At 33.6% G+C, this 21887-nt stretch overlaps 1 protein-coding gene across 4 annotated transcripts in view; it reads left to right on the forward strand.

Annotated features, from left to right (window-relative positions):
• P4HA1 (prolyl 4-hydroxylase subunit alpha 1) overlaps window positions 1-21887 on the forward strand; it is a gene marked incomplete at its 3' end in the record, with an annotated part of 53541 nt that overhangs the window by 2645 nt on the left and 29009 nt on the right. For 2 of the 4 annotated variants that reach the window (XM_084245371.1, XM_084245373.1), the window contains exons 3-8: window positions 16-167; window positions 2493-2630; window positions 7264-7503; window positions 9302-9498; window positions 11580-11756; window positions 14631-14701. In XM_084245371.1, the coding sequence (XP_084101497.1) occupies window positions 16-167; window positions 2493-2630; window positions 7264-7503; window positions 9302-9498; window positions 11580-11756; window positions 14631-14701 (975 nt within the window). Of the gene's footprint in view, window positions 1-15; window positions 168-2492; window positions 2631-7263; window positions 7504-9301; window positions 9499-11579; window positions 11757-13599; window positions 13671-14630; window positions 14702-21887 lie in introns of all 4 variants that reach the window. The other 2 variants (XM_084245372.1, XM_084245374.1) reach the window with 2 other exon arrangements.

Genomic DNA, 21887 nt, shown 5'->3' on the forward strand with positions numbered 1-21887 from the left:
GTCTCACATGTATAGATGGGCAGAGAAGTTGGATCGACTAACTAGTACAGCAACAAAAGATCCAGAAGGGTTTGTTGGGCACCCTGTAAATGCATTCAAGTTAATGAAACGACTAAACACTGAGTGGAGTGAGTTGGAGAATTTGGTCCTCAAGGATATGTCAGATGGTAAGTCAGATGGATAGGCTAATATACAAAAAAAAGCAATATTGCTACCAGCTATGGAAATGCCATAATTAATGATACAGTTCTCAGAATATCATGTGTTCAGTGTTGTAACTCAGTTTTTGCTGGAGTTTGTTTGGTTTGATCGGGGTAAATTTAGTCTAGATCCTGAATTCTTTGATTTTAAAAAAATGCATAAAAACTGGAAACAAGTAAAAATGACTTTACTGTCAAAAAGAAGTAATTTCTGCTGTTGGTGACTAATAGTGGTGCTTTTTAATTTTGAAATCTACAGAAGTGAATTGATTATTTGGCATATAGCCTCACTTCTGAAGGTATATATTTTCACTTTAGGATTACCTTCAAGCTTTAAAAACTTATGGTTAAGTCTTTATTTTCGAATCAGTTTTTAAGGTACTGCTTGTTGGTACTATTAGGAAAAGTGTTAGCTATGCTCTACACAGTATTTTGAGTAAATAAAATTAAAATTTAAAAACAGGTTGTAAACAGTAACAGTGAATGTTTTTCAAATTGAGACAATGAAGTTGTACCTGGAGTACTGAGGTATTTTAGATGTTTTAATAACAGACACAGAAAATAGCCTGGAGTCTATAATGAAGGAAAGCTTAGTACATAGTAGATATTCAAATACATACTAAATGATTCAAAGTTGCCAAAAAAAAAAAAAAAAGGGAGAGAACAGAACCATCTGTGTAGATGAAATATTCCAAAGGGTGCTTACAAGTGTTAATGAGCAGTAAACTAAACAATTATGCATAGTACAAGAAACTTTGAAAAATTAAGGCAAGCATTTGAATGCTTCTTTATGATGAGCAGGAAATACTAGTGGTTATTCTCCTTTATAACATGAGAACTTTTTTTTTTATCATTGTTCATTTGTAAACAATGTTTGCTTCCCCCCTCCCCTGAGGTGTAGTCCCCCCACAGAATTTCCTTCACCAGTCCACCATCACCACAGTGCCCTGTGCTCCTAACATGTGAACATTTTTTTTTTAAAGATTGATTTATGTATACAAAAACTGTGGTACAGGCCAGAGGTGCAGGGGTTGAGAGGATTCACCAGAGACAGAGTGGGGAGCAGAACAGGCAGATTGACAGAAATACACTGCTGAGGGGAGCAGTGGGTGAGTCAGGAGAGGTCTGCTGCGCCATGTGGGTAGCTCCCTGGCTGGGGATAGAATTTATGCTGCAGTGGTTGCGGATAGCTTCATAGGTTGCGTCTTAACCCCTTGCGCCACCAGGGGGAGAACCACATGAGAACATTTTTAAGGCCATGTATGTATGTGTATGTATACATACACGCAGATATTCTGAAGTAATAAATCATATGACACTGGCATTTTAATCTGTGCTAATCATTCCATAATGCTATCATACACACATGCACACTTTTTTTTTTAGGGATGATTTAAACAGCAGGTTGGATTTTATTTTGGGGCATATAAAACATTTCCACTTTTTGTAAAACTTTGTTGTAAAATTCCATGTGGTTATTATGACTGAGAGTTGGTCTTAAAATAAAAAAAATATGAACATTAGCCCTCTTCCAGCTGGTTGTTCATTTGCACATTTCCATTAACCTAAAATACCTGATGTTTTGCTGACCAAGATACACATAGTAGATTATAAGCAAATGAGAGGGAGAAGTCTCAAATCTGTTTTATTGCTAATTATGACATATTAAAAATGTAAGTTTTTTGGTCATTTTGGCTTAAGTAGTATTTAGCATCTATCTTCCTTAGAATTTTGCTATATTTATATAAAACCTTAAGATAGGTTTTTGTAGAACAAGTCTTGATTGATGAACCTTACATTCAATAATTAAACAGATCTAAATGTATTTTAATAAATTACATTAGCCATGATTTAAAATAAATAATTGATATTTTTTCCCTTGAAGAATTTCACCAAGTTACGTATTTACATATGTATATAGTATGTGGCATATGGAAGGAGAAAACAGAATTTTAAGACATTTTACTTAACATTTGAAAATATGAATGGTTGCCATTGTCATTTTCAAATCCGTTAATGCATTTGTCATGACTAATGAAGACTATGTTGTGTAACTAAAATCTCTATTATGTTAGTTGGCCTTTACCTACTAATGTAGACAATTTATGTAATTACTTCAGATTACTTAAGCAACATTAGAAAGGGATTTTTCAAGATGGAGTGAATTAGAGGTATGGCAAATCTCATTGAGTTGTTAATTTTGTCTTGTTGAGCATGTAAAACTTTCATGATATGGAGGGAAACTGAAAAAATTTTTGAAAAATTTAAAAGTTTTTTTCTTTTTGTTTCAAGGTTTTATCTCTAACCTAACTATTCAAAGACAGTACTTCCCTAATGATGAAGATCAGGTTGGGGCAGCCAAAGCTCTGTTGCGTCTGCAGGACACCTATAATTTGGATACAGATACCATCTCAAAGGGTAATCTTCCAGGTAAGATTTTTTTTCTATTCTATAAAATACCCATCACCTGGCTTACTTCTTCAGTTCATTAGGACAGTGTTAATGTAAAAAAGATATTTGTATTTTAACATTTTTAACTTTTGTCCTCAAAGGCTATGAGACAAACAGTCCTCCCTTTTGCTAGGACTTAATAGAGGTGGATAGGCATTTAGCTTGTTGCTATGGGAGCTTATAATTACAGGGGCTGACTTAAGTAAGCAACTTTAGCCTGTGGAAAAGAAAATGCTTTTCCAAATTCTTTTATAACACCCAATGTAGGCAAAATTATAAGGTAATTAATAAATTTTACAAACCAAGGCACAGTGGTCATGTATAAAGTGTTTTGCAGTATGGAACATCGTACTTTATGACCTATTTGTAGCAAAACCCTTTTTTTAAAGTTATAGATAATTTCATGATAATTCACTTTAAATATTTTTACTGTATAAAAAAATGTCAGAGTTATCATAGCCAACTTTAAATGTGGCGTTTACTGGCATTAAGTATATTCATGTTGTTGTGCAGCCATAACCATTCACTATCCACCTCCTTTTCATCCTTTATCACACCATTCCCTACCTTCCCCAACCCCTGGCGACCAACATTTGAATTTCTTTGTGATTTTGACTAAGTACCATATAAGTGGAATCATACAGAATGTCATTTTGTGACTTGTTTCAGTTAGCATAACATCCTCAGGATCATGCATGTTATAGAATGTCAGAATTTCATTCCCTTTTTGGAGACTGAATAATAATCCACAATATGTATAAACACATTTTATTTATCCATCTGTTGATAGACATTTGGGTTGCTTCCACATTTTAGCTTTTATTCTGGTTTACAGCATCATTTCATATATATATTTAATAAACGCCAACTATATGTTATTTGTGGTGCTTTCTTATGACACGGTATGAATGCCTGAATAGGACACAATAGGAGCACATAGATGGAGATTTAAGGAACACTTCTATAGTAGACATATGTCCTGCTATCAAATAGCTTGTCACTCAGTTGCTTCCCATGAGGAGGGGGCTACTACTGTGGCCCTCATCAGGGAGGAGGGAAGGGGGAAGGGGAGGGGCAGGGCAACGGGAGGAGGGGAGGGGAGGAGGGAGAGTAGACAAGTACACCTCAAGGTGGTGCTGCGGGCAAGGCAGAGGCCCGCCGCCGCTGTGTATATGGGTTAGCTCCCTGGCCGGGGATTGAACTCAGGCCGCTGTCACGGGCACAGGCTGATAGCGCTGAGCCTTAACCCCCTTGGCCACAAGGGAGGCCCTTCCACAGTTGTGTTTTTTAACCAGGTTTAAGGGTTTTGAGAACTTACCACCGCGCAGAAGCAGCTGCCTTGAGTTAACCAACATTTTCAAACAGTTGTGCCACACTGAAAAGTTTTTTTTTTCATTCTCCCAGTTTTATTTTTTTTAATAAATTTTATTTTTATATTCCCCATACAATTGCAACCCCCTTATTTTGACCTCAACCCCTCCCCTCCCGCCCCCTACCCTCCATAGAATATCTCTGGTTCATAGTTTTTTGATTTTGATTTTTCACTTTCTTATAGTTACTCATTTTCCTGGTCCCTTATTTAAGTTTTCTAGATTCCTGCTATGAGTGAGACCATCCAGTATTTTTCTTTTTCTTTCTGGCTTATTTCGCTGAGCATGATCCCTTCCAGCGCCATCCATGTTGCTGCAAATTGCATCACACTGAAAAGTTATAAATGCAACTTTAAATCAATAAAATCCAGCTCAAAGTGGAAAAAAGTCAAACCTCTCAGTCTCTGATCTGGTGACTGCCTCTAGGATTTATACAGCTTCATCCTTTACTTACCTCTGTGGGTTCCAAGTTCTTTTTTGGTTTTGGCTCAGAGATATTTACTTTAATTCTTGTGATCTTGGCTATAATATAAGTGGATAATTGCTACATTTTATCCAGTATCAGAAGTATCTCCCCACCCCCAGAATATCTGCTCCAGAAATAATTGTTACTTAATATGAACCATAAACCAAAAACAACATAAAGTACTCAAACATTTACAATCTCCCAAGTAACTCATCAGATTTACTGTTTATAAAGATGGAAGATACATAGTTGCTATCATTCTGCACATATTCCAAATGACATATTTTTACATTTATCTTTCCACATTTCTTTTCCTGTTTGTTACGAAGGTAATAGTACATTATTTGAAAAGGTGAAAAATATTTCAGAAACAATTCACTTGCAATCTGTTTTCCAGGATAACAGTTAAACATTTTGACATGCTTCTGTCTAGATTTTTATAGCTTTCCTATTGTCTTAGAAATTGGCATTTGAAATTGTCATAGTAAAAAATACTGTTATGTTGACATTCCTGTCTATACATTTCCTTGCTTTTAGTTTACTAGTTATAGCTATGTTAGGCTTGGCTTTAGAAATTTTTTATAGATGATGTCTCCTCCCCAAACTCTAGTATTATTTTTTCTATTCAATTTATAAACTATTAAAATATAAACTTTTTTTCTTACTGCCGAATATCTTAAAGTTACACATTTACTATTCCCTCCCCTGTTAAATTCCCCTATTTTATGGTATAATATTTGGGATGTAAACTTCTGGAGTCATATTGTGCAGATTCCAAGCTTGAGTACAGTAGGTAACCTCTCTAGTTTTTCATCTGGATGCTTTGAGGATTAAATAAGTGGCTTTGCTTGGTACATAGAAAGACTTAAATAAATGTAGGCTATTAAAATATATTTCTTCCTGGTTGTTTCAAGTTCATATTTCTTCAATGATTAATGATGCAAAATCTTTCCTGAATGTTTTAGATTTCTGTTTATAGTTTATCTCATGTGAACTATCAGATACATCCTTTTTTTTAGAACAAGTTCACATACTAGCACCAAAAGCACCACTGATAAGTAGGACTTCATTAAAATTAAAACTTCTGTGTTTCAAGGTATAGCATTAAGCCATCCCACAAAATGAGAAAAAAAAATTGAAAATCACTTCTGATAAGGGGTTTGTATTCAGAATATAGAGAATTCTAATAATCAGCAATAAAAGGACAACTAGGTTTTTAAATAGGTAAAGAATTTGCATAGACATTTTTCCATAGAAGATATTAGTAGGCAATACGCCCATGAAAAGATGCTAAACATAATCATCAGGGAAAGGCAATCAAGACCACAATAAAATACTACTTTGTACTCACCAGTATGACTGTAATAAAAGAGACATATGATAACAAGTAGTGGTGAGAATATATAGAAATTGGAATCCTCATACATGCTGGTTGGCCGCTTTGGAACAAACAGTTTGGCACTGTCTGAAAATGCTAAGTCTAGGACCCTATAATTCTACTGCTACATGTATGCTCAAGGGTATTGAAAATATGTCCACACAGAAACTTGTACAAATGTTCATAGTATTTTTCATAAAAGCTAAAAAAGTAGAAACTCAAATGTCCATCAATTAAAAACAATTTGGCAATAAAAAGGAAGCCCCAACAGGGACGAAACTTGAAAACATGTTTTTTTAATTTTTTTTTTAAAGATTTATTTATTATTTATTTATACAAGCACTGGGTACAGTCAGAAGCACGGGAGGGTGAGAGAATTCACCAGAGCCAGAGTGGGGAACAGAACAGGCAGACTGACGAAGAAATACACTGCTGAGGGGAGCAGCGGGCACGGCAGGAGAGTTCTGTCGCGCCATGTGGAACCCTCGGGTGGCCGGGGATTGAACAGGCACTACTGAGGCTGCGGGCAGCCTCGCAGCCCAGTGCTCAACCGCTGCGCCACCAGAGGAGACCCAAAACTTGAAAACATGCTTAGTGGTTAGTCACAGAAGTCCATTTATATGAAATAACCAGATAAGCAAATCTATAGATATAGAAGGATCAGTGGTTGTCTCAGGTTGAGGCAGGGAGAGGGAATTAATGATAGTAATGGCTAATTTATTATAGGGTTTCTTCTTGAGGTGATGAAAATGTTCTCAAAAAAGATTATAGTGATGGTTGAACAACTCTGAATGTACTAAAAATTATTATATTTAACTGGGTGAACTTTTTGATATGTATCATTAATGCTATTGGAAAGGGTAAGGGAAACAATTAACAGGTTTGCCTCTTCCTGTCCATCTCTTTGCCCAGATTGTTAGAAATAAGATGCAATTATACATTCCTTAATGACATTTTAGTCAATGTTAGACCACATACATGGACAGTGGTCCCAGTAGGCTCAGTGTAGTACACTATACCACCCAGGTTTCTATAATTGCACTCTGACATTCACATAACAAAATCGTCTGACACTATGTTTTTCATAACTTACCTCTCTATATATAACTATCTCACACAGCGATTCCTGTTAGAAAATAGCATTTTTCAACTTAATTGATGTTTCATTTTGATATGTGATAATTTAAGTCTTGGGTTCTTTTGGGTCACTTATTGTCAGCTGTTTGATTCTTGTCATGTTTCATTACTTTGTAAACTTAGGATAATTCTGGCTTTTCTTACCTCAGAGGGTTGTTGTGAAGTTCATATGAATGTGATAAAACTTTGAGAACTCTATAGTCTTAAATAACTATGTATAGTATTAAGATTGTCAAAGTTCCCTCTATTTTCTTTTCATAGGAGTAAAATATAAATCTTTTCTAACTGTTGAGGACTGTTTTGAGTTGGGCAAAGTAGCCTATACAGAAGCAGATTATTACCATACGGAACTGTGGATGGAACAAGCTCTAAGGCAGCTGGATGAAGGCGAGGTTTCTACCATTGATAAAGTCTCTGTTCTAGATTATTTGAGCTATGCTGTGTATCAACAAGGAGACCTGGATAAAGCCCTTTTCCTCACAAAGAAACTTCTTGAACTAGGTATGTTAACTGGGCCTAATTCAAGGTTATAGATACACTGAGTAATACTGTGTTTGAGTATGTGCAGTCAGATAACTTTTGTATTTGTTAGACATATATTATCTTTTTTTTTTTATATAATTCCCTTTTTGGGTGAGTATAGAAGAGCTGGGGTACAGGCCAGCAAGTGAGAGAATTCACCAGAGAACCAGAGACAGAATGGGGAGCAGAACAGGCACATTTACTCAAGTACACTGCTAAGGCTAGTAAGCAAGACAGGAGAGGTCTGCTGAGCCATATGTGGGTTAACTTCCTGGCCACCAGGAAGGCCCCCGTTGTCTTTTTTTTTTTAATCCTCTATGTAAGTGCCTACTGATTTTTCTCACCAGAACCACTCTATTAAATGGCACTCATTTTTCAGTGTCTGTTTGCTTTTCACATTTATGAATTTCAAAATTGTACCTAACTCACCAGTCAAAAATATTTTTTTACCATGTTGTCATATTAAAATTAACCTGTTTCCATTGAAGGGTATTTTTGGTTCATTGTATTTCATATGAAAAATGAAGTGATTTGAAATAGACTGAAAATAATTGTCATATTAGAAGAGTAATATGAGTATTTTATGTCTAGTATTTTGAGTAGTGTTTTTCTATAAGTATGATTAAGAGACCATGTGTAGCAGAATTACTTATATAGGTATTAGAAATAAAAATTACCCGATCTTCACCTCAGTTGTCTTAAATGAGAATCTCTCGAGGTAGAGTAGTGTACTAATAAACTCAGGTGGCCTTTAATTTATATGAACCTTTAAAACTTAATTTTTATGAATAAGTAAATGTCTATATGGTAGAATAATTGAACAGTTTAAAAATTAGTTATCTAAAAATGAACTTATGATAATTAGGTTATTTTGTTGAGTGAATTGAGATATTAGTTTAATTTCAGTTATCTATCATAAATTACAATATTTTTTCTCCTTAAAAAACTTTGAACTCAAATTTATACCTATACTTTTCCTTTTCCAAAATTAGGCTTATATTGTATATCACAACATATATTGTGAGCAGTTCCTCAAAGACAAATATTCTATAAATGTAAGACTAGAATTTCCAAACACTTTAATGTCATAAGTGAAATTTCTGTGTACCAGTCTGCCTTTTTAAATTTGTGTGTGTACGTGTGGGTTGTTTGGATATTTTTTCCTCCCAAATGGGAGGAGAAGTATTCTTTTCCTCCGCTAAAAGATAGCTAAAAATTATGACTAGCAATTTGGAGGTAGGTAGTGGAAACTGGTTGATTTGAAAATTGTATCTTTAGTTTCTTTCTTCTTCCTCACTTGGAATCTGGTGACTAAAATTTACTCAGCCTTAAGAAGTAAGGCTGTATTCTGCATTTATAACCTATCAGTGGTAAAGATTTCCTTTGAACTGTATGCTCTCTCTTCCCTATGATAATTACATTTCAGTCTCAGAAAAATCTTTTCATTGCTTAAAATAGGTAATGTTTAAAAAATGTATTTGACATCAAATTGATCATAGTGCCTTTGGCGGTTACTAAGTTCTCAAAGTAACCAATAATTGCTAATTTGAAATAAATGCTTGTTTCTATTCTTTAAAACTCTTTTTATATAGGGTGACTTTCCTGATTTATTTCAGGCAGTAACTGTTTTACACTTGTTTTGGTATAATTTTTATTCTTTCTCTCAAAAGCATCCTGCTTTAGAAGATAAATCACATGATATCCTATTTTTATATATTGCATTCAGATGCTTGAATCACTGTAAACTTATGGACATGCTTTCTTTCTCTTCTGATAGATCCTGAACATCAGAGAGCTAATGGTAACTTAAAGTATTTTGAGTATATTATGGCTAAAGAAAAAGATGACAATAAGTCTGCTTCAGATGATCAAGCTAATCAGAAAACCACGCTGAAGAAAAAAGGGGTTGCTGTGGATTACCTGCCAGAGAGACAGAAGTACGAAATGCTGTGCCGTGGGGAGGGTATCAAAATGGTAAAGTGGAAAAGCCAATTGCATGTGTGCGAACGTGTGTGTATGTGTTTTTATATACGTCTACAGAGAATCAGAGTTTTTATATTTAATTCTACATGTTTTCAGAAAAATCAGAATTACTGCATTATTATAGTATACCACATCATCTTATTGTGGAGATCACATTTAATACATACTCCAGCTTTAGTAAAACAGAGCTTTTAAGTCATACCACTTGTGGTAATAATACCCTTTTTATAGATTCAAAGCAATTGTCAAGGTGAAAGATCAGATAAGGAAAGTGTAATTTTTTCTTATTTCCTAATGCAAAGGACATTTTTAGTAGCCTTAAGAGAAATCAATACCATGCTAATCATCCTGTGAAACAATGGTTTCAGGGCCTCCCTGGTGGCGCAGCGGTTGAGCGCTGGGTTGCAAAGCTGCCCGCAGCCTCAGCAACACCTGCTCGATCCCCAGCCACTGGCGAGGGTCCCACATGGCGCACAGACCTCTCCTGCCGCCCGCTGCTCCCCTCAGCAGTGTACTTTGATCCTTCTGCCTGTTCTGTTCCCTGCTCTGGTGAATTCTCTCACCCTCCCCGCACTTCTGACTGTACCCAGTGCTTATATAAATAAATAAATAAATAAATAAATAAATAAATAAATAAATCCTTTAAAAAAAAAGAAACAATGGTTTCATCTATTACAATAATCTCTTAAAATGTTGTTTGCATTCAACCTTTACAAGATTGCTCAGTGTGAAATACTTTATTCTATTTAAGAAATACTAAAAATACAGAAAAAATTAACAAAATTTTGATATTTGTTAAAATACTCAATGTGCTGTATCTCTCCCTCATAAATAAGTCGGTATCAGTGCTTCAGGATGTTAATAGGGCAGAACCAAAATAGTTCAAGTCGGAAGAATGTATGGCCTTGGGACTTTTCAGAGCCTTTTTAATGACAACGTGTAGTGTGGATATGATATACATTGTTTAACTTATCATGGAACCTTTTATAAAAAAAGAATATCATGTAGTATTGGCATTTAGTTGGAAGGAACTAGTGAATTTGGAGTAAGTACTTTTTAAGTGTAAACATTTGAATAGTGTTTAACTTTATCAAGCTCAGCTTTACATTTTGATAGTAATGACAAGTGTTAAGAGTCTAACCCAACAGCAAAGAGCAAATTTAGACTATGATGACAATTATGATAGCTAAATTCATGGGCTCTGGAGAAAACATGCTTACTTTTGCTTTGAGAACTTGAGTAAAATAAGGATAGTTAACACTTTTAGACTCAGAAAACTTTTCCAGTCTGTATCTTTTGGTGATAAAACATTATCATACCTAAAAACATTTAGAGTAGTTCATATAAATTCTGTAAACTCCAATAGTGTTCAAATTTTCAATAGTAAGCTGAGTTTTTAGATTGTTTTTAGTAAGTCTACCAGTTCATTGATGGCACACATATCAACTCTGCCCAAGATTAAAGGAATATCCTTTTTCTCAGAATAATTAAATTCATTACTTAATATATACTTCATATATGACACATGTTTAATCAAGTGAAAAGTCAGCAATGGAGTAACTTCATATAATAGTGATGAAAGGAACATTTGTTTTGTTGACATACATTGTTGGTACCCCCTAATAAAAGTACCTGGCTTCTTTTTTTAATAACTTACTTTCTCACCTACCCATTTTTATTTGTTCTTTCAAAAATCCTTGAGCGAATTTTTTGGGAGGGGGCAAGCACTTAATTTGGAGGTATTTAGGAGAACCTGGTTAGGTTTTATTTTGACTTGTTTTATCTTTTCATAACTCACTCTCAGGGTGCTTTCCAGAACTCTGAGATTTGGAGCAATGCCATTCATTTTTTCATACTTATAATTCTTAAATTTTGCTGAAAGAAAAGTTAAGAGAAACCTTTTAAGGCCTCTGATCTTTCTCCAAGGAAAAGAGTCATTAATAAATCTTTTAAAATCTATTTGATGCAAAATATTTGCAGAGTACTAATTCTTTTTGTATACACAAGCGTGATTGTTTCTTATCTTCACAGGAAGTATATTTTCTTTCATATATTAATCTTTTTACGTTTAGACTCCTCGGAGACAGAAAAAACTCTTTTGCCGTTACCATGATGGAAATCGGAATCCTAAATTTATCCTGGCTCCAGCCAAACAAGAGGATGAATGGGACAAGCCTCGTATTATTCGCTTCCATGATATTATTTCTGATGCCGAAATTGAAATCGTCAAAGATCTAGCAAAACCAAGGGTAAATAATTTTTTTCTTTATTCAATTTACTGTATCAGTTTTTCTTTTACAAGATTACAGAAATGGTAATTCATATGGCAATACCCACCCCCCCCCCCAGGTAGTTTGCTGTTGCTGTTACCATAACACAATGGAGTTGTTAAAGCTTTATCATTTTTTTCTGTTATCAATACATAAATTCCTGCAACTAGCTTTTAATCATTTATGAAAATCATTGATTTTTCTTCATACATTAAAAAATTTGTGTTTTAGACATCTTCCTGAAACATTTTCCATGTACTTTGAAGTCCTTTAATCCTAGACACTGCTGAAGGACCATCTTTTTCAGATCTTTATTTTTTATCAGAAAGAGTACTTGAAGTATTTTTATTCCCTTTTAGGCAATTGTTAGAAAGATGTAATGGGGCACAAGCATCATTTAATTTGAAATGGTGGTGTAGTTTTCTGACTTCAATCTACATCATTTACCTCAAGAAAGATTTAAGCACATATAAACCAAGTGTTTGGCATAGAAATTCTTCTGTGAGAAAGACTACCCTTTACTATTTTGTCTTTTTCCTCATCAGCTGGTTCTTAAAACCTATTTGAACTTAGCAATTTGTATTTTACTATTGATATCACTTTCATAAAGAGATTATTAAACAGGCATATTTTTAATTTCTATTACACAGGAGTTGATAAATATTTTCTGTAAAGGTTAGATAGTATTTTTTGTGCTTTATAGGCCATATGGTCTGTCACACCTACTCAGCTCTGCCATTGTAGTGTAAAAGTAGCCTTAGAAAATATATAAATGAATATTTCATTAATACTTTATTTCTAAAAGAAGGTTGTATACTGAAACATGAACCTATTCGCCATTGTTTTTTGACCCGTTACAACATTACCTGGACACCTGAACTGCAAAATAATCTTAACATCAGAATTTGTTAAAAAGCATCAATTTGGAAAAGTAATAAAATCTCTTTTTTAATTACTAAAGATTTACAGTGAATGGAAAAGACTCATCTAATAAGCATGGGTACTATCCAGAGAATTCTTAATGAGCTCCCATGCAGAATTCTACTTATGTCACATTCTCTTCTGGATTCCTATTTCAGTGCATTATTTTTGGTCAGTAAAAAATAGTCTTCCAAGTTATTTTGGCTTAAGAGTTCATTTCAGCTTAGAGGCCTCAGTTTTCAAAGGGGATGCCGTGGTTAGATTCCTTTGATCAAGAAATTCAATGGCAAAAAGAATTTCATATTCTTTTTTTAAAAAATGGAAGGATGATTCTGAGGTTAACAAAAATGTTTAAATTCATTCTCTTCACTATCTTTTTCATACTGTTTTCTAACATTTATGAGTTCTTTTGATTTCCTTTGTGCGTAGACCAAGATTATGTTATTGTATATGTGAAATATAAAAGCAGGTATCTTGAAGGAAAAGATAAATCTTGCTACAAATTTTGAACATTAACCTTTGTGAACAAACAGTTCTACCACTAAAATAATTTAAATTTGGAATGAATGATTCACTGCAAATTAATCATTCTTACAACTTATAGATTTCAGATTTCAAATTTTAGAAGTTTATTTTTCTTATTGTTGCGTCTTCTAAACATTAAAATTTAATATCCATCTCTTTGTACCCGGAATTCATGAAAAAAATTTAAAGCTTTTAAAGAATACAAAAACTTAAACCAACTGACTTTCCAAGCTTAACACAAGGTGACTGGAAGTCTATAGAGATATTTTCTCTTACAGCGTCCTCTGTAAAAACCTCAGAATTCTGATTGGTTGGATAAATGTGACTTCATTTTTTTTGTTTTGTAATGCAACTATTTTGATGGTTGGCTTCACAGCTGAGGCGAGCCACCATTTCAAATCCAATAACAGGAGACTTGGAGACGGTACATTACAGAATTAGCAAAAGGTAAGAGATGTGTATGCTGCATATTTTGCCCGCTAATGAATGTTTTATACATCCTACAGGAATTATTATTCACGTAAGGGAAATAGGTCATTTTCAGTCTCCAACTCAAATCATTGCCCGATGTATAGATATACATGGATAATAGCTTGGTGTTTCACAGTTCTTTCCCTTTAACTAGAAGTTGTTTTTAATCTTTTCAGTGGTTTGTTATTTTTAGGGAATGATATGCTTTGCATTTCTCTTCAGGTTGGGAATCAAATATCCAGGAAATGGCTTGATATTTCCCCCTCCCTTTTTCTTGCCAAAATGAGGGAAGGAAGGAAAAGAATTAGGCTGGATTAACCTAGGAGTAGTCCTCATTTATGTAGTTCTATTACATTCATAAATACTGTGAATTTATCAATACATCATTCGTCTTGGTGATTGTTTTGGCATTTGTTCATCTTGTAAAAATACTATATTCCTCCAGTTGAAATTTTTCTTTAAAACACTTGCTAACTTAAAATTTGGCAATGGAAAAAAAAAGTTATGCTTCTGATTTCAGTCTTCCAACTACTATTACTTGATGTAACAGTTTTATCAGGTGAGCGTTGTAAAACAATGACTTGTAAGAGACTACTCTATTGTCAGAATATTTAAAGAAAATTAAACTTCTAGACCTGAGAAAGATTCTGTGAAACCCATTGCTATATGTCATTTACATACAGCTTCAAATGACTTCTTTAAAAAAAGTGAAAGGACAATAAATCTACAGCAAAAATCTGTCAACCCATTTTCTTTGATTTGGAAGCGGCATTTCTTATTGCCACCTTTCTGAATGTTTTTGCTGATTTGAAACCATTACCCATCATCTAGACCAATCTGAACCCTTCCAATCACCTGTGGCTTGGCAAAACAAAAACCCAAAATTGCCTGCTACGTGAATAAGTCCTTGTCCTTTCTCTTTTTTTTTTTTTGTAGCTGAGCCGAGCTACAGTACATGACCCTGAGACTGGAAAATTGACCACAGCACAATACAGAGTATCTAAGAGGTAAGGGAGTATTGCAGAGAACTTTAGTTATATGTGGACCATTTTCTTCCTTGAGATTCTAATGTCCATAAAATTCATGATACGGTTTCTAATACCAAGGCCATTAGGCATAAGTATTTGTGCCTGAATTTTAATGATGGATTAATAAACAGACATTGTTATGTGGCAGTTAATAGAGGTTTTCTAGAGTAATTACTAGATTTCAAAATACCTGCTGATATTCCCCCCAAATCCTAACAAGTGAAGTTCTGTTCTCATATTGAAGTAAAGACGTTCCCAAAGACTTTTCATAGAGCAGTAACTGTATGTATTGAGAAGCAAATGCCTTGAAGAATTATATATAGCATATCCTTGGGAAATCAATTAACTTCACATTCTTTCTTTAAAGAATCTGCTTAAGTTATTAGATGATACATCAGTGAAATAATTTGTAGTAATAGATCACTGTGTAATATATTTATGTGTATGTGTATAACAGAAACAGAGCATAATAACTGATATTATCCCAACAGAACTTTTCTACTTATTTATTTAGTAAAGGTTTCTTAGCTCATAAAACTATCACTGAGCTGAATTCGATTTAATTTGAGTAATTTTTATTTAGGCATACCCGTGGATAAATATAAGTCCTATCTACCTTACTAGGAACATTTTAATATGTTTAAGTTTTTTGTATTTGATAATTGTTTAATCATGTTTAGGTTAATGTGTTCCAATAATAATTACAATCATTCATTCCGGAAGTCATTAGAACTTTAAGAATTTTATATTTTTAGCAATTTACATAAATATTTTTGTTGAATAGAAGACTTATAGCCATAAAAATATACCACTCTAGAGCTGGGTTTCATACCTCAGTGCTTTTGACATTTTGGATCAGATAATTCTTTGCTGGTGGTGGCTATCCTGAAGTTTGTAGGATGTTTAGCAGTATCTTTGGTACCCACTGGATAGAACCAGTGTCATACTTAAGCCTGGTTATGATAATTAAAAATGTCTCCAGACATTTTCAAATGCTTCCTGGTAGGCATAATCATTCCCCCTCCCCAGACTTCACTACTTTACTCCTTTTGAAAACCATTATTCTAGGCGTGAAATGAAATCCAAGTTTAAAGAGGGAAAACCTACTTTTCTAAGGTAGTCAGACAATATTTAAGATTACTAATGCCAATCATAGCAAAAGTACTTTTGGGACTGTATGTCCTTCTATATTAACCTTCAACATCCCACATATCCTGGTTTCCTAACTTTCCTAACCTCTAACACCATCAACCCCTTTGCCACAATTAAAGGCATGAAGAAAATTAAATTTTCTATGTGATTTTGATTTCAGGAACACTATTAGATGGGAAAGGTATTACAGAAACTTAATTTTGATAGACATGTTTTGAGGCACACTTTATAATGCTTTTGTGTGATATAATTCTAAGTTAAGCTAATTTTCCATCTTAAGCTATTGTATATTTCATCAGATTGCATGCTTTTAAAAATTTTGACAGTAAAAATGTCTATCTAAATTTTCCGCATTTGAATGTTTTTATTAGGCAGCATAAAACAATTTTATTAGTATTTTGAAAATTTTCTTTGTATACATGGATCTTTTTAACAAATATCCAGCCTACAGTGTCATTGGACTATTACTAACAAGTCAAACATTATAAGGGGTGAGAGCAGAAAAATGGTATGGAGACACTGCAGAGATTTTTGATTTTAAATTTTGGTCACTATAAAAGGTGAAGGGTAAGAAAAACAGCAAGGAATCTGTGATGGAAAACAAAGGAGTGTGCAAAATAAAGATCCTGGCTGGAAATTACTCTGATGTACAAAGGTTATGAAGACAAAAAACACAAATATATATTGACCTTTTCAAAATATTCTAAGAAGGCAATTTTCTAACTCTAAGAAGGCAATTATATTGGGCTTTTTAGAAAGAAATTCACCCAGTCTTGAGAAAGTATACAGCATGTGTGTGCATGTTTGTATTTAAAGTAACCTGTTTAAAAAAATAATAAGTTCAAACCACAATAAAATAAGTGAAAAGTTGTTTTTTTTTTTTTAAAAAAAAACCACAACTGATTTTTTTTCACCCTAACTTCTAAGGAAAATTGTTCAGCAACCTTGTTAGCAGGTTATTTTCTGTCTGTCACTATATATCTAAAGTTTGAATATTCCTACAAGTGAAATGAGTGAGCCATTTCTTATACGTTAGACATGTGAAAATAGCATTCTAAATGCAAAATAAAAACTGATGTGTGTATCGACATCAGTTAAAATAATCCCTCTTGCTCTGGGAACATCTGTATTCAGGAATCATCAGAAAGGAATTCCAAATATCTGTATTTTGACAAATTTCTAAGTGATTGCATCATCATTTGAGGAAGCAAGGATTTGCTCTAGCATTCCACCGAACAGAATTTCCTTTGGGCAGTATGTGACTATACCTTATATTTACTTTCCTAGTTTTGAAAAAAAAAACCCAAAAATTCACTGCAGCTTGTTAAATGGAGAAGCTAGTAATTTTGTCCAAATCAGAAGTGAAATTTTAGTTGTTGAAAAGTAAATATTCAGTTATGTGTTTTAAAAAGACAGTTTAGCTATGTCAGATGTAAAATACAGTTAAAGTAATATATTTTTGTATTATATTTTATTTTTATATTATATATTTTCATTTTATATTATAAGGTAATATAAAATGAGATATGGAAATAAACACTATTTAGTGTGGTAGAAAAGCATCTGATTCTGGTAGGTTATTACTCTTGGAAGTGATTTTCAATTTTTGGTGGTAGAGAGGGGCAGACAGAAAAAGCCTTGGAAGAGAACGGGGTCAGACAGGAGATATTATCTGTGCCAATTTTTAAAAGGATATCCTATAATTATTGTTTCAGATTTAATTAATCTGTATTAATATGGAATAAATACAAATATATTCTTACATAGGTAAGCAAATGCAGGTAGCTTTGAATGATTTCAGATATTTAAAAAATGGGCATAACTTAACAACTTTGAACTTAAGTTCAACTTTGGGTTGAACTATGGTTCTTAGACTGAGATAACAAATGAATAGATCTATAGTGATATTGCATAATTGTCCTACTAAGAAGCAGAAAGGGACTGGATAAATTCCCAGTCTAGATGATTAGACATTTCTGTTAACCATGAAGCACTCAGAGAAGCTTTACTGAAAGTTTTGTTCTTTGTGATATGCCCTTAATTATCCTTAATTATGTTGCCTTTGCCGAAAAAAAAAAAAAATCAGTGGTTTACTTTAATTATAAAATGTTACTTCTCAAAGAATTCCAGTGATGTTTTTGAAATTATATATTGAAAAAGAATTAAACAACAAACTCATTTGAAAAGAAAAACATGTTGAAGAAGTACTCTGAATGTACCTTAGCTTTCAGGTTCCTGTCTTTAAGACTAAAAGGAAGATATTTTGGACTATGTAGTTATTAATGGAAAGAAGGGAGACACATAAAATTGTCTAGAGAAAGCGTTTTTCCCATCCTGGCACTAAATTGTCTGGTATGCAAGAACTGTATAATATGGTTGACATTTTCAATTATAGTTGTACAAAAGTTAAATGTTCAAGTTTTCCCATTAAAGTAAATGCTAATACTCCTTTCTAACTCTGAAAAGCACTGAATACTAGAAAAATCTTTATTTCTGATGACTTAATGCAGGAATAGGCATTCCAGATCCTGAGGACTAGACAGTTAACATAATAGTGTCATTGTCTACACTGAATTTTTTATCAGTGTCATCACTATGTAAGTCAGAGTTGATTTCAGACCTAGCAATAATTGTTAGATCTATAATAATGTAGCTAAGATTGATTTAGCAGTAATAGCTTCAGGATATCATTCAGATGAATAAAATGTTTTAAATGTGCAGAGTTCTCCAACTAAGGAGACTCATATTTTGAAGAGATTTTCATATGAAAATCAAATTATATCAGGGATTATCACAGAGCTATAATGAAAATAACAGTTTTTTCTTTAACCTGTGATTATCAAAGGCTTTAACTGCTAAGTTTCAAACTTAGATTATTTTTTTTCTTTCTTTTTTTTTGATATTTTATTTTATTTTATAAATTTTATTGTTATATTCCCCATACAATTGCAGCCCCCCCATTCTGACCCCAATCCCTCCCCTCCCGCCCCCGCCCCCCTAAAAGTGTCTCTGGTTCATAGTTTTTTGTTGATTTTGATTTTCACTTTCTTATAGTTATTCATTTTCCTGGCCCCTTATTTAAGTTTTCTAGATTCCTGCTATGAGTGAGACCATCCGGTATTTTTCTTTTTCTTTTTGGCTTATTTCGCTGAGCATGATCCCTTCCAGTGCCATCCATGTTGCTGCAAATTGCATGTGTTTATCTTTTTTGAATGCTGAGTAATATTCCATGGTATATATGTACCACATCTTCTTGATCCAGTCATCTATTTTTGGGCATTTGGGTTGTTTCCAAAGCTTAGCTATTGTAAACAGTGCTGCTATAAACATAGGGGTGCAGGTGTTGTTTGGAATTGATGTTTCTGTGTCCTTTGGGTAAATACCTAGGAGTGGAATTGCTGGATCATATGGAAGCTCTATGTTTAGTAGGTCCAGAAATCTCCACACAGCTTTCCACAGTGGTTGGACCAGTTTGCACTCCCACCAACAGTGCAGAAGAGTTCCTTTTTCTCCACACCCTCGCCAACATTTGTTGTTGCTAGTTTTTTTAATATGTGCCATTCTCACTGGTGTAAGATGGTATCTCATGGTAGTTTTGATTTGCATTTCCCTGATGACAAGTGATGTTGAACATTTTTTCATATGCCTGTTGGCCATTTGCATTTCCTCTTCAGAGAAGTTTCTTTTTAGCTCTTCTGCCCATTTTTTAACTGGATTATTTTCTTTGTTGTTGTTGAGTCTCATCAGCTCTTTGCAGATTTTTGTGATCAGTCCTTTATCATTAGTGTTGGGTGCAAAAATGTTCTCCCAGTTGGTGGGGTTTCTCTTTGTTTTTGTTATTGTCTCTTTTGCTGTGCAGAAGCTCTTTAATTCGATGTAGTCCCAGCTGTTTATCTTTGCTTTGGGTGATGTGTCTGTAAAGATGTCTTTGATGTGCATATCATGTAGTGTTTTGCCTATATTTCCTACTATGTATTTTATGGTTTCAGGTCTTATGTCTAGTTCTTTAATCCATGTACAAGTTTTTATGGGAACCTAAGTTTAAATTTCTCCTGGCTATATAGGTAGAGGTGGAATTGCTAGGTCATATGCTAACTATGTTTAGCCATTGAAAGAACCATCAAACCTTTCCAAAGTGGCAACATTTTACATTCTCACATCAATGTATGGTGGATGCTTTCCAGTTTCTCCACATCCTCACCAATACTTCTTATAATGTCTTTTTTTCAAAAATTATAGCCATCCCAGTGGGTATGAATAGTAGCTCACTGTAGTTTTGATTTGCATTTACTGGGTGGTAATGTTAACATAACCATTTTCCTTTGCTAATTGGAGAACTATATTCAACATTAAAATTGTTTATCTTTTATTGAATTGTAATAGCTCTTTAGAATTATTATAGCTCCTTATATACTTTTACTTTAGATGCACATTCTTTTCACACTTGATTTGCAGAAATTTGTTTCCTTTTGGAGTAGTGTTTTCACTTAGTGGATTAAGGCACTTATTTAATCAGTTTTATCTATTTTTTTCTTGCAGCTTATGCTTTTGATATTATAGCTAGACCTTTGTCAAATCTAAGGCCACAAATATTTATACCTGTTTTTTGCTAAAAATTTATAATGTTAGCTCTTACATTTAGATTTTAATTCTTTGAGTTAGTATTTTTATATGGTGTGAAGGAAGGGGTCCAAGTTCTTTCTTTCATATGTAGTTACCAATGTTCCTGGACCATTTGTTGAATATAACATATTTCTTGCCTTTATAATTTGTAAGGAGTAAAATGTAAAATTGGAATGGTAATTTGCTAGAATGGCAAAAGTGAAGATGGTAGTGGGAGACCTCAGATTGAAGAATAAGAAAGCCTTGTTAAGAAAATGATTAAAGATAAAGAAGCAATCTATGCTAAACTAGGGCCCATGGAATTAGAAAGGCAGATTCAAAATGATAGAAAAGTCAGTATCTGTAAGACTTTTATGCCAAATTATAAGAGAAAAAGGTAAGAATGGATGTATAAAAATTGGTGGCATTAGAGTAGGTATTAATGGAGATATGAGATGTAGATGGTAAGTTCTTTGTGTATGATAGGTTCCAGGATGGAATAATAACAGTTATCTGTCTTGAAACTTTATTAGAACACATACAGTCTTAGGCTGCAATTACCTATAAAAAAAACATCAGTAGTTGCTTAAGAAGTTTAAAATCTATGAACTTGTTGCCAGGCAGAAAAGATGGGTATATTTATACACCAGATTAGTTCTACCAAGAACTCTTATCAGAAATGGGAGGATTATGCTGTAGCATATATTTATCAACATTTTTTGTAGCAATAAAATTGAGTTCGTTCCATTTCTGCTACACTGAGGAATTCTACTCAGTTTCTATAAATTTGCAAGAGATCACCATACAATAATGGTAAAGTAAAACATATCTTGGATTACTTCTAAGAGTTCTTCAGGATTCTTTTAGTAAATAGTAGATGGTCCAAAATATGTGCCACGCAATGTAATAGCTGTGGTATGCAAAACCAAGCATAATTTGTATGTATTTGAAACTTGAATGAAATGGGCTTACCTTGATAACTAACAAGTTAATGTAAAAGTACTGTGGTAAATGCTACACAGGAAGAATTACTACTATAAAAACATATGGGGCACCTGCCTTCTCTTCTTCAGTGTCCACTGAGTTAACCACTTCCTGATGTGCTTTAGGCTATCGCCATATCCAAATATTAATAGAGGTCTGTGATAAGCCCAGTATGGTTCTAGGGTCACAGCTGCCACCACTCTCCCAACCACTTGGATGATTCCCACAGTAGTATTTGATGGGTACCCACCAATGTCACTGTGAGCCTGTTAAATATTAAAGTTACTAAAAGCACAATTATTGCTTTTATGTAGAAATATTTTATTTATTTGATGTAGTAAAGAAAATATTAAGAGTGTCTGAAAAGATTCTTCCTCCCTTTTGGGTAGAAGTTCCTGTCTTCTGAGGAAATAGACTAAAAAGGATT

Source organism: Talpa europaea, assembly GCF_964194135.1.
Source record: "Talpa europaea genome assembly, chromosome: 10".
Lineage (NCBI taxonomy): Eukaryota > Metazoa > Chordata > Mammalia > Eulipotyphla > Talpidae > Talpa > Talpa europaea.